The 14,294-nt window shown below is 36.8% G+C and overlaps 1 protein-coding gene across 2 annotated transcripts; it reads right to left on the bottom strand.

Moving 5' to 3' along the window:
* Positions 1-3,587: 3,587 nt before the first annotated feature.
* tdh (L-threonine dehydrogenase) lies at positions 3,588-10,670 on the bottom strand. 2 transcript variants are annotated; one of them, XM_026944691.3, is made up of 9 exons: positions 10,518-10,670; positions 8,328-8,527; positions 8,128-8,170; positions 7,930-8,000; positions 7,358-7,507; positions 7,074-7,246; positions 6,882-6,972; positions 5,959-6,228; positions 3,588-5,808 (listed from the first exon to the last, which is right to left on the bottom strand). In XM_026944691.3, the coding sequence occupies exons 2-9, from the start codon at positions 8,515-8,517 to the stop codon at positions 5,669-5,671; spliced, it is 1,128 nt and encodes a 375-aa protein (XP_026800492.1). In that variant the 5' UTR covers positions 8,518-8,527; positions 10,518-10,670; the 3' UTR covers positions 3,588-5,668. The 2 variants fall into 2 exon arrangements, with proteins under 2 accessions (XP_026800492.1, XP_053098277.1); XM_053242302.1 differs by lacking the exon at positions 10,518-10,670 and adding an exon at positions 8,956-9,116.
* Between the last annotated feature and the right edge of the window lie 3,624 nt (positions 10,671-14,294).

Raw genomic sequence — 14,294 nt, 5'->3', positions numbered from 1 at the left:
GACCTCCTCACCAACATCAGTGTCTGATCTCACTAATGGACTTGTAGCTGAATGAGCACAAATCCCCACAGCCATGCTCCAACATCTAGTGGTTAACCTTCCCAGAATAGTGGAGCTTATTATAACAGCAAAGGAGGATTAAATCTGAATTGGGACGTTCAATAAGTGCATATGGTTGTGATGGTCAGGTGTCCAAAAACTTTTGGTCATATAGTCTATATCAAATCATATATAGCAAAGACATGAACTTTTTCAGCTTGAACTATTGTCCTTGAGAGATAATGTAACTTCCTATGAATCATGAATTACATTAACTGAGGAATGTTCCTTTATTTTGCAGTGGGGAATAACAGAGTTTATGTTGAATTAAATAACACAGTAAAACTGACATATACTATTTTTGTTTATTTTAGTTTTAATATGTTTGGACACATTTTAATGCCTTACATGTTATGATTTTGAAAAATAATAAAGAATCGGAGGGTAATTTAGTTATTCTGCTCTTTATATCTGATTTTAAACATCTAAAATAATTTTTTATGATTTAATTTGGTATGTGTAGAGGGCCAGACACAATAAGAACAGAATTTATGAATCCCACTGGAGACTGCAATGTGTATTTCACAAAAACACAATAGTGAATTTTAATGTTATTCTACATTTCTGTCTTAAGATGTGTACTTGTGTATAATTCACTAATCGTTCTTTGTTCGTGTATCCCTTCCTTTAAAAAAAGCCAGAAAGGATGGAGTGCCAAGTTTTGTATGTATATCTGGTACTACAAATATATTTTAGCTGTAACCTTGAGTCCTATACCCATTATAGTAGGCTTGAGAGAGAAATGTGTAATGATAAGATTTATTTGCCTTGTGTCGAGAAAATCTTAAATAATCAGTAAAGAGCAAAAGGTTTATTTAAGACCAATCAAATTTAAAATAGAATTGCTGAGCGCTGCAACAAACAGTCACAAACTAATATGTGTATTCAAATGTTATATGATGATAGAAGTTGAGTATATAGTAATGTTCCTTTTATACGGATACATTTTCATCAAACAAGCATTATAACATCTTCATACCTCAAAACATTACATATGAAAATTAGTTTTTTTTTCTGTATTTAATTTGATTTCCCCCCAATCCCAGCAAAAACACTTGGTCAGCTGAAGGTTAAAAAGTTAATCAGCTGTGACACAATGTGTGTGTGTGTGTGTGTGTGTGTGCTGAGAAAGACAAACAAGAAAGAAAAAATGGATTTTTGATGGCTCACTGCAACCTACTGTCACACCCACTCTCCACTGACTCTGAAGAATATGACTAAAAGTTCACCAAAAGGTCACCATCAGCAGTCAGCATTTGGAGCAATTCCGGTAAACTGATTCTGTGTGCTGTCTTTGCAAATGTTAAGGAGAGGTTTTGCAATCACATATTTTAGCATGCCTCTTAAATGTCTAAAGCAAGCGTTCTATGGATTATGTACAACCTAAACATCTTGACTATACTTAATAGGAAAATGACCACATGCTGAAATTAAGCTTGTGTACTGAACATAAAGTCATCTAAAAGAACATCTTTATATGATGGTGGAGGATGGTTACATAGGGTTCCCATAGCAACAGGACACCATGTAAAAAATCAGCTGCACCACAGAGTGTTTTGGCATTTCCCACTCAGACTAATCATGGGACTGAGCCAGTTAGCTCACTGCATGCCCAGCTTCTGTGTAATAGGCCTACTGTAGTCTCTACCTCTCCTACTGGCTGAACAGAGGGTGTGTGCATCTTGCGTAACACTTCATACTAAACCAGGAAGCACTTGGGAAATATAATAGCTTGGTATTTTAGGTTTAATTCCAGTCATCCATCCATTACTCCTGTCCTTGTCCCAGACAAGGAGAAGACTTTTCTGACTCTACAAAGCAGATCTATGAAAATCAGCATGGCTACTAGAAGGGTAGTTATTTCAATCATGATTTGGCATAACAAAAGTAAAAAAAAAAAAAAAAAAAACATGCACAGAAAGTCATCTAAAGAAACATGAGTGCCTGATGTGAGTGTTTATCACTTTCACATATGTTGATTGATCAAACTGGTTTTACACTGTTACAGAATTTAATAGAGTATATGAAACATGCTGTCTGGCATGATTTAAAAATAGACACATTAGTTTCTAATGACTGAGCTCTGAATTCACTCTGAGGTCAAGGAGAGAGCAATCTTCCACACATAATACTTGTATTTAAAAAAAATGATAATTAAAAAGCTTAGAAATGAAAAGAATGAAACTTCATGTTCAAAATATAATGCTGTAAAACATGCTTATTACAGAACATGTGTAACATTATGTAACAGAAAAGGGAAAAAAACATTTCTGCCTGTTTACACATCTAACTAGAGTGTTTCTGTTCAAATAATATGCACCATGGACAATATTGTATTGAGGAATTTTTAATGTAAAAAAGCTGTTAATAACTATAGCACTTGAAATGTTCTGACGACATCTGATTATGTCTCCAAAAATTAGAACTTTTAAATACTGTTAAACGGTTAAAGCTTATTGTTATATAGAACAGAGACATGATAAATATTACAATATGACAGCAATAAGTTAATATTATTACTGTTAATATATTTTAATGTGCACTTTTTCTTGGGAAAAAAAAGTCATGTTCAGCATTTTGAACACGTCTTGGCTAAATTAGTCTCGATCACAGTGCCGCCATCACGTAACACTCGACACAAACAAGACTATTTGCCTTTATTTATCACAGTCATGTGTTGCACTGCACTTGGACGAGATTATTTAAGACTATTTGCCTGCCTTATCTTGCTCACATTACACATGCTGCAGACGTTCTCTGGGTGCTGTGCCAAGTGGCCTGACTGTCTGGCGTGCAGGGAATAACTACTGCGTTCTCACTTTTCCAGTAACTCAGAAAACAGAAGTCATCAGTTGCAACTCAACACAAATGATGTTGCTGTTTGAAACATTCTGTACTTTATTGGGACCAGCAATGTCTTGTACATAAAACATGCACCCTGCTGTGTAAGACAATACAAGAGACTTTTCTCAGGTGGCAGGTTTGTAGCACACTTAGGAACCACAACAGGAGTGTAATCTGGGAGCCTGTGTTAATCCTGGATATCATGATTGGGAAAAAGGGTTTAAATCTATATACTGTAGATAAGAATATTATGTAACCTAGCAGTCATTTGAACAGACGTAGTGCAAATGAAAGCACAATCACACAATTAGTCCTTGATCTTGGCAACAATAACATTACACCTATATACACATATCCTGTTCGAGCCTAAAACGAGCATATGCTGCTTTCGCCTGCCTAAACCTTATGCAAATGTTAGCTTTTTATTTCATTAACAGATTTATGCAAAACCTGTCCAACATCTTTATGCACAAAGTTAATGCATGAATTCAGGCTCAAAATGAAATTTTATCAAGTTTATTAGTATGCTTCTTAAAATAACACCTACTATTAAACTAAATTATAGAATTTAGTTTAATGAAGAGAATTAATTTAGTTTAATGAAGACAACAGATATAAAAAAAAAAAAAAGGGGCAAACAGACATTGAGTCATAAAATGTCTTTATTATTGCTGTTGTTGCAATCAGTGTATGGTTTGTGAACGTTAACACCAAAGCTCTAGCACCCGTTTCTCATCAGTAGTATTGAGATTTCGAACTGAAGCTTTATTGTTCTTGAAATATCTCTTGAAAAATAATCTAGCAGCAACTCAGGAGACTGTCACTCATCAAGAAATTCAAAGCAGTTGCTGAAATTTGCAAATATGACGAGTCAAGACATAACCAACTCATTCCAGCATAACTGAGGAAAAATGATTTGATCACAGACATTTTATGATCACAAAATGTGTTGCTAAGTAAAGAGGCTGCCCTAACATTTTAAATACAAAAAGGTATGATTGACATGGCAAGCTCATATAGAAAACATAAAAGATAAGTGTTTATATGGAAAACAGTGTCCATATCATTTAAAAAAAAAATACAAACACATTAAGTAGCTATTGGAGCAAGAGATCAAAAAAAAAAGAAGCTCATTTGCTTGTAAGGAAAGAAAAGCTAAATAAATAGATAAATAGTGCACAAGAGGTGGAGGAAAGGAAAAAAAAGAAAATTCTACTATTACTTATGCTGGCCCCTGCTTCCATTTTACATACATACACACACGTATACACGCATGCATGAGCATGCATACATGCATACAATCACACACACACACACACACACACACACACACACACACAGAGCATTCTAACGGTAGCTCAGTGGTTAAGTCTTGGGACTATTGATGGTAAGAGTGTGCGTTCAAACCCCAGCACTGCCAATCTGCCTCTGCAGGGCCCTTGAGCAAGGCCCTTAACCCTCAACTGCTCAGTTGTATAAAAAGAGATAAGTGTAATGTCCTTTCATTTCTGTATGTCGCTCTGGATAAGGGCATCTGCCAAATGCAAATGCAGTACATTTATATTCTTAGGCATGTAGCCATAACTTTTACATGTACACTGAACAGGCTAGACATAGCGATTTTATTGTGATGGGAAACCTATTGAAAATTAATTAAACAATATACAGTAATTAACTTATTTGTATTTTTTTAAGTAAGTAACTTCTTTTGGTGGTAATCTGTTATCAGATAGTTAAGCTAACATTTTCTAGTATTCATCATTGCTAACACTTGTTTGCTTTTCATTTCACGAAGCAGATTAACATGTTGATATTACAACAAGTTGATATTACTGATGTAGTCCATAAATCCATTACTTATCAGAAAGGGCAGTGTTATTAATATGATAATGTTTCCATTAAAAAGTTTAAAGCACCCTCTATTTGCTAATAATGTTATCTAATAAAATACACTTAGCTAGATTTTGCCTAGCTAGCGATTTTGGTGTTGTTCGCTATAAAAATTTGCGACATCTGACAATGTCTTGTGTTGATTTATCCATTTGTATTCTTTACTGCATGGTTAACGATTAGCTTGCAGGACATTATTTGTTCGGTTGGTCATAAGTTAAAGTTTCCTGCTTTCTTATTTAACTCATAGTAGACATTTCTCAGTTAAAAGTAGCCTAACACACTGTTGTCTTCAGACCCACCAAACTGTTGTTAATGATTGGTAACTTTCCTAATAGCAGGTTTTTGTCATTAAATCGAGGTAAATCGTTTAAGCAGTGCAACAACTTTTTGCTCTATAACTGGGGTAACCTTGGGTAGCAATTTACACTCTAAGCCAGCCCTTAGCCCCACCACTGAACATCCGCCATTGGCTTTAATATTTCCTTTACTAATTAAAGGAAATCAAGCTTCTTAGCTTCCGTGATAGTAGAGCCCAAAGCTAACCAATGTCTAATTTTTTTCATTTTTACTATTACATCACTTCAAAATAATAAAATGTAAATAAAAAGATATTTGGGGGGAAGTACATGTTCTGGGCACTCAAGAATTGACAGTCGCCATTAATATGAGCGATATATCTCTTATGTACATCTCTGTATATGTTTTCCTCCATATAATCCAGGCACAGAAGAGACAGAGAGCAAGTAATTATTTACAGACCAGGGATCTCTGTTCTCCATGGCTGTCAGTCTTTAGAATATGTATATACAAGCTCCTATTTCTTAGACTTGATTCAGTTGGCTTGGGCAAATTGGGACTCTGAACCAATGAAGTTGAGCATCGTCTGAACCAACTCCGGCAGGTCGTAGTCATGCTTCCAGCTCCAGTCATTGCGCGCATTAGAGTCATCAAAGTTCATGGGCCAACTGTCAGCTATACGAGGAAATCACACATCAAGAACATTAATATATCTTGATCCCTCAGACGACAAAGAACTTAATAATGGTAAGAACTCAACTCAAGCTTCACACTTGAATGAAATACTGTGTAAAGTAGGGGTATGTTGGCCAGCTTGACTCTTACCTATTGCCTGCCGTACAGGGTCAATTTTGTATGTGACTTGCAGGTCAGGCAGCTGTTTCTGGACCTCCTGCACCAGTTCATCAGGAGTGAAGCTCATGGCGTTGATGTTGTAAGTGCGCATGGACAGCGTCTCAGCTGGGGCTTCCATGATCTCGAGCGTAGCCCGCAAACAGTCGTCAATGTACATCATAGGAAGTCGCGTGTCCGGCTTCAAATTGCACTCAAACTTGCCAGTTTTGACAGCATCATGGAATATCTGCACAGCATAATCTGAAGAACAAAGACAGACTAAGACTTAGGATGATTTAAAATTTTATGCCACCATACATTCTCTACCAGTTGCACAATGGAATTCCCATCACTGATAATGGTACTCTGCAAATATGAGGATGCATATGTAGTGTGAAGTATAGGCTAAATGCTTGGGCTGATATTTTATCAACACAGCTAAAAATACTTGAATAGCACTGTGTGAGACACACATCACATGAGCCATAAGCATGAGCCTAAAGCACACATATAGTGCAGAATTAACTGGCGGTGTAAACTTCAGAACTCCATGTGATATGATTTCAATTCTGATTCATGAGGCAACAATTCAATATTTAATGATACCACTGAATCTGCTTTGATACAATACAATATGATTCAATCTAGTGGCCTCCAGTGAACATGTGGCGAACTTTGTTCAGAGTAGGCCTAAGGTTATTTCGTAGAGGACCTTGTAAATTAGCCTAATAAAGTATTTACACATCAGTTTAAAAATATGAATTCTTTTTTACACAATAGTTATTTGTCTTTTTTGATAATGATTGATTTATTATTGTTGCATTGATTAATTTCAATTGTTGCCTTTTTAAATGGACACATTGATCCAAATCATCAGATTGTAACACTTCTAGTTGCGACTGAGGCTACAGTACCTGTCGTACCACCACCAGGCTGGGAATCTGCAGAGATGATACCAGGGTACCGGAGACAGCGGAAGTCAAGACCATACCGGTGATGGTAGTACTATGGATGAAAGAAGGAATGGTTGAGAAGAAATTAAGGTTGACTGTAAGCAATATTCTGAGTGATGGCGACCAGGTGAATATAGACCACATGTGCCTTACCTCGCCCATTAGCTCAGCATGGACCTTGGAGACACCATAAATGGTACGAGGTCGTTGCACACAAAGATCAGGAGTCGGGTTACGGGGAGAAGTTGGGCCGAAGGCACCAATCGTGCTGGGAACAAACAGTCGAAGCCCATGCTCTGCAGCAATGTCCAGGATGTTGTGAAGACCTGAGAACATAGACAACGGTTAACTGCACATGCCACTTAGCAAGACACATTAACACTGATTATACTGAATGATATAAATGATTAAGTGAAGTTCCGTTCATGCAGTCATACCAGTTATGTTGACAGCCCGGGCCAGGGCCACGTTAGCTTCCCCAACAGCGCTGAGAAGAGCACTGTAATGCACCAACCAGGTGATCCGGTTGTTGACAACAATCTCTCGCAAGTTCTTATAGTCCAAAATGTCAGAGTAGATAAAGGGGCCTGTATAGAGGTCAAAAAATATACCACTTCCATAATCAGAACTCATGTCTTCTTGTTTTATGCTGAGCAATCACACAACTTTTAATAATGCAGAAGCCAGTGTAGCAAATTATCCAAATTGCCTTTCTGACCATACACACAACTCTCAGAAGAACAGAGGCACGAGTTTGAATGGTAGGCCTTATGCAGTACTTAAATACAGCTATAAACATACATACCTGTAGTACAGGTGTATAATTGTTATTAAAATATATTTTCAGTATTTTCAAAGATATGGACAGTCCTACTAACAAGAACTGCTACAAAGGCTGCTTTGTTTGTACTGGTAACCATAGAAAGGCGGTGAAAGACCTGCTCTCCGAGCTTTGAGAAACTAGGATACTACGGTTACATGAGAGAAAGAAACCACCGACAGCACTCACCACTGTGAAAGACATGGGTGGGAGGTTTCCTGATATCTGAAAGGATCACATTGTTCTTTCCATACCTCTTCCTGTTAATCAAAATCAAACTTCAGGTTAACTTTTCCAGAGAACCCAAAACTGAGAAGAATGTTATATATTGATCAGGAGAATTATACACCTGTTACTGACAAAGCCAGCATGCATATCCATCCTTACCTCAACAATTTGGCAAGCCCAACACCTAGTTGCCCAAGGCCACCTGCAAGGAAATGAAAAAGCAGAACACTCAAATAACACTGAAAGTTGTAAAGGGCACCAGTTGTGCAATTCCTGAAGAGAAACTGATTTCCAAACAACGTGTTTGATCATCAGCCATGAAATCAGGCAATGGCAAATATTGTGGATGTTAATCATACCTGTGATAAGGACCTTTGGATGATCTGTTTCAGAAAAGGACACAGAGTGAAAGCTGGCATCTGATGCATTGCTCACTTGTCGGGGGGAGAAGCTGACATGGCGCACAGCCACTGCTGAAACCTGACAGCCACAACCAGGGGCCAGAAGGGCTTTCTTAGCCACCTTAGTCAAGGCACGGACCACTGGCATCTTCAGTTACCTATGAATAAATTATTGTTAAAAAATAAGTGGTTACTGCCAAATTACTTTGCTAAAATTCAAGGAAAGTCCTGCTAAAAAATTTCAGTTGTTTGTCCAACTGCCAAAGCACAAGCTGCTAGACCATCTTTACCAGCTGGTTATTTTTCTAGCTTCCTTATAACTTGAATAAACTTGACAATAAATGTTTGAGATTTTCTTTAAAATAGCTTGACTATAATGCCAAGCTATTTTTTTAGTAGTGGTTTCCTTTGTACCAGGAATTATAAGTTGTCACAGTTACAAAACCAGCTCAGCCTGAGTTTTGGCAGCTGGTATCTGATCAGACCAAGCTGAATTTTTCAGCAGGTTGTATAAACAAAATTAATAAACTGCAGATATAAAGTCAAACAGAGAGAACTCGATATGACAGATATCCTATGGTGAAACCTTATCTCTAGCAGTTTGGCAGTTGAGGGCTGAGTGGTGGGCTGGCTGAGTATTTATACTGCCCTGCCTTCGCAAGTGACCAATCAGCACGCAAGAAGGATGTGCGTGTGAGGCAATGCACATGACGCCAAGTGTTCGACTCTTGTCACGTGTGATGTGGCAATGACTTAAATATTTGCTTAGCGACAGATGTTACAGAAACCTTATAATTCCAACACATAAGTATAACCTATTATTCATTAATTAAAAAAAAAAAAATTATGAGTTTGTGTTGCATTGTGTTTTCTGTCTCATTGACCTTAGTAATTACAATCTTTAGGAGCAATTTAAGAGCTTGTAAAAAAAAAAAAAAAAAAAAAAGTGATCACCAATACTCAAACCCTAGAATGAAAACCACCCTTCATCTAAATAGAGAAAATAGAAGCATGCATGTGGAAACTAATTCTGCACGATTATGGAAATTATATACATTAATTTCCTGCAGAGAAAACACCTGCAGAGACAAATTACATTTTGGCAGAGGGCTATGACTTAAATAATGCAAACAGCCAAATATAATCATGTAATAATCATGTAACATGATTATAACTACTGCATTTTTAAGTCCATTTACAACATAACAGGGTGTCATCTTCATCCTCATTCCACTCACTCTAGGTTACACCCACACGCTATTTAATTCTACAGCAATCAATACTCCATGAGCTGTTTTTGTTTATTGCTTCTGTTCCTGAAAGCACAGGCACACAGAGAGAGTGAGAGACAGAGAGAGAGACAGAGTGAGAGAGTGAGAGACAGAGAGAGAGAGAGAGAGAGAGAGAGAGAGACAGAGTGTAGCAATCAGGCATGCATGTCAAAATAGGACACAGCCACAGATATATATATATATATATATATATATATATATATATATATATGTGTGTGTGTGTGTGTGTGTGTGTGTGTGTGTGTGTGTGTGTGTAAATCTCCGTAAAACTGTACGTATGAGTACGTTTCTCATCTTATATATATATATATATATATATATATGTGTGTGTGTGTGTGTGTGTGTGTGTAAATCTCCGTAAAACTGTACGTATGAGTACGTTTCTCATCTTATATATATATATATATATATATATATATATATACACACACACACATATACACATACATATATAGTTTTGACTGATGTTTCAGTGAGCTGAGTGCGTGCTGTCTTGTGGAAAGAGGAAAGGACGACTCTCAGCTCAGCAGGAGGATTAAAACACACGACTGCGGCATGCAGTTAAGGCTAAGCTAACGCTTACAGTGTCGCTAATACAGCGGGCTGCTGTTCGTAGCGGCGGATATTAGCAAACATGAGCAGTAAAAATAACCAGTAAAGAGTAAGCTGAAATAAGACAGGCAGGCAAATCAAGAAACAGCAATCATGTTAATAATATATCACATCATTTCAAGCAATTCAGCCCAGACTGAATCGGAAGCAATTCATTCATATGTAGTATTTCCTGATTTATGATCTATAAGCCTATAGTTAAAAAAAAAAAAAAGCTGATTTCTACAAATAGTATTTTGCTTACCAATAAGCTAGTTTGAATGATAATGTGTGTCTGGATTGCTGGCAGTGTAAGATGCTTCCCCACGCTGCTCTTTAACAGGGCTTCACGGTTGCATCAGCTCCTGAGAGGAGGTTATATATATATGTGTCTGTAGATCAGCCGCCAGCTGGCTTCACGAGCAGCCGGTCTCCGCTCTGATTGGTCGCCCAGCGAAGGCGCGGTCTTCCCTCCTGACCACACCCACTTGACGTCACTGAAATGTATGCGCGCGTGCCTGCTGCGGGGCCCAGCGAGCAACGTGGTGCCACATGTTCTTACACAATTGTTCATTTTGGTGAGTTTCACATTCACAGAGTGAAATGGTCTGACTCCAAACCATTTTTTTTTACTTTAAAAACGATTTCAAGCATTATTCTAAAGCTTTACACAAAAAAAGGCGATTAGAGCTTATAACATTGTAAGCAAATATGATATTATTACATAAGTGAGACTCCTTTCCTCTTTATTTTATGTTCCTCTTTGTTTTATTTGTTTTATTGTATTGTATTCTGGCACCTGTTACTATGTCTTTTTTTCCTCCTTACATTATAATGAATATTTTTCATTGTATTTTTCTTGTATATGGCATTAATAAAAAATAAATAAATAAATAAAAAAACATGGTGCCTCATGTTGACTCAGCATTCTGCCACTGAATACATGACTATGAATCTGCTTCCTTAAGAGGAGGGAAGGAAAGAAATTTCAACAAAGAGAGTTAAAACCCAGAAGAACTAATTGCTTCTTAAATCTAACATGCTTCATCTTATGTGTGGTTATTATTGGTGGATTGTTTTCTACCTGTAAACTGTTAACCAGAGTTGTATGTAATGAAATGACAAAAAAAAAGGGAAAGGAAAAAAGTAAGTGAAGGCAGTGGATGTTTAATCTATGAAATGGAAATTCTGCAGTAAAAATGTGACATTTCTGTATCCTCCCTATTCTTAACCCATCAAAGTGATAAAAATACAAATATTATGAAGTTAAATCTTGACTAGGAGTGATTAGTAGTGGTTAAAATTCACCTTCACAGACCTGTGTATGCTATGAATCTGAAGAAGCACGAGAAGAATCAGAGAGACAGGCCTAAGAATAAAAGCGAAAGAAAATGAAGAAAGTAGCCTATTGTAGTACACCTGCTATATGGACAACAGTTAAGACAACACAAAAGGCTGTATTCTGTGTTCTGCTTCATTCACCTGATATAATCTAACAGTGTGTGGTCAGAAGCTTTTATCTGAGTGAAGTGGGGAGAGCTAACCTCACTGAAACTGGACCGTTGAAAATTTGAAAAAGACCAGGCGATGTTTTTTTCCAATCTTCAACTGCCCAGTTTAGGCAAACCTGTACCCTCAGATCCCTGTTCTTTGCTGATGGAAGTGAAACCCAATGTAGTCTTCTGCTGTTGTAGTCCATCTGCCTCAAGGTTTAATGTCATCTCATTCTGAGATGCTTTTCTGCACACTATGGTTGTAAAAGGTGGTTTTTTGAGTTACTGTAGCCTTCCTGTCAGTTCAAACCAGTCATGGCTGTTCTTCTTTGATCGTATTTCTGCCCACAGAACTGCCACCCGCAGAACTTTCCCCTCACACTATTCTATGTCAACTCTGTCGATTGTTGTGCATGAAAATCTCAAAGTCACTGAGATCACATTTTTCCACATTCTGATGTTTGATGTGCTGCCATATGATTGGCCGATTGGATAATTGCATCAATGAGCAGGTGTGCAGATGTTCCTAATAAAGTGGCCAGAGAGTGTATATGATCTACACTAAGCGAACGTCTACAAGAGGTCACTGGTCGCTGGTTAAAACACTATAATACTTATATTAATCAAAGGATTTTGTATGTTAATGGCTTCTTAATGTATACTATATTGTTACAGATCTGAAAATTATGAAACAGGCTTATTTAGGGAAGAAACAAGGCACACAGGAGGCATGATCTGAGGGCTTACTATTGATTACTGCTTGAAGTCAAAAACTTAGTGGTAGCTTTTTGAACCTGCTCATATTAAACAGGCTACGTGTCAGCTCAAGTTCTAAAAAAATCAGTCTCTAGTACATGGAGGAGTAGTCAGAACTGCCAAAGTGAATGAGTGCCTTTGACACGGTGGAGACTGCCTCATGAACGATGAGATACGTGAGCACACATACCCCTCAAATGGTTCCTCGCACTGCTCGCTCCCCTCCCCCAGGGAAAAGCTGACTGCTTCTCCTAAACTGAGCACTTCTTCCCCCTTCTTCTAGGAGGAAGTGCAAGCTGAAACGTACACATCGATATCTTAAAGTGGTTCATTTAAAGGAAAGGGTACAATCAACAATATCATATATAAAAAGAATGAAGTCAACTTTAAATAAAAAGAGCCAACTTTAAAAAGAATGAAGTCAACTTTATATAAAAAGAGTCAACTTTAAAAATAATCAAGTCAACTTAAAATAAAAAGAGTCAACTGTGAATGAATAGTCAACTTTATACAAAAAGAGTCAACTTTAAAAATAATCAAGTGAACTTTAAAAATAAAAAGAGTCAACTTTAAATAAAAAGAAGGGTCATTTCAGCATTTGAATCTCTGTCTCTTTGACATTTTAATGAATAAAACATAGATAGTTTACAAATACATAAAGCCAGCTGCATGATCAATTTCTACATATTCTTTGTCAATAAAAACGCTCAATATTTGATATTATATTTTCTTTTTATATATTAAAAATCCCTTCAAAAGTTGCAAACACAGTAAAATGGCATGTCCCTGAGCTTAGTCAATGGATAACAACTAACAGCTTTTCTCTTAAAAGGAATTAATATTTAAAAAATGAAAACACTGTTTAAAAATGTAAGTTTTAATTTTACACATACAGTGATTAGAAATCATATTTTAATGCATAAATAGTGCAAAAAATATCATTTTAAACTTGTCCTCAACTTCCTGTCAACCCTATTATAATGGGGAAAAACTGCAGGAAGTGGTAATCTATTGATTTAAGTCACATAACTTTAAGGCACTGACTTCATTTCATTTCATAGGAGCATGCAAAGGATGATAAATTCACTTTTTGTCTTTTTTAAACATGTTTTTGTACATTTGACACATGGGGACAAACAGAACTCATCAACCCTACAATAAAATATTTGTAAAATTAAAAACATATGAAAATGTTATTAAAATCTTTGTTAAGTACATGGGCTGCCTGACCATGTGCTTCACCGCATTGCAGATTTAACATGCAAATCATCAACCCTGTTATCGTCGACCCAGTTAGTGCTCTTTTGTAACAGGGTTGACACTATTGCATTGAAGCCATGGCTGGCACACCAAAAAAAAACTACGTTTATTCACAGTAAATTAAGAAAATAAATTCACAATTGCATTCTATTCAAACAGTTAAACAACATGTGCATTTAATTTAATTTAATTTCAACATTTGTTTCCAACATTTAATTTCAACATTTAATTCATTTAATTTCAACATTTGCATTTAATTTCAGAGTCTATAGATTTCAATGGTATGGCACCAGTCACAGCAGCAGAGAGGCAGAGACAATACATAGGATATGGAGAAAAAGAGGAAGAAATGGAGGCAGGTCTAAAGGGAAAAAGAAGTACATTTTTGAACTGAGTGAGAGACAGCAGAGACTAAAATGCAGAAGATGGAGAGCTACCCAGCAGAAGTGTCTTATGAAAGTGTCTTACTTCATCTGCAACAGAGAGACCCCATTTAACGCAAGTTCAGGCAGGGCATTGAAGCTCAGAATCTG

Source organism: Pangasianodon hypophthalmus, chromosome 19, assembly GCF_027358585.1.
Source record: "Pangasianodon hypophthalmus isolate fPanHyp1 chromosome 19, fPanHyp1.pri, whole genome shotgun sequence".
Classification (NCBI taxonomy): Eukaryota; Metazoa; Chordata; class Actinopteri; order Siluriformes; family Pangasiidae; genus Pangasianodon; species Pangasianodon hypophthalmus.
The sequence above is the reverse complement of the archived record's forward strand: the minus strand, read 5'-3'. Positions and strand labels throughout refer to the sequence as shown.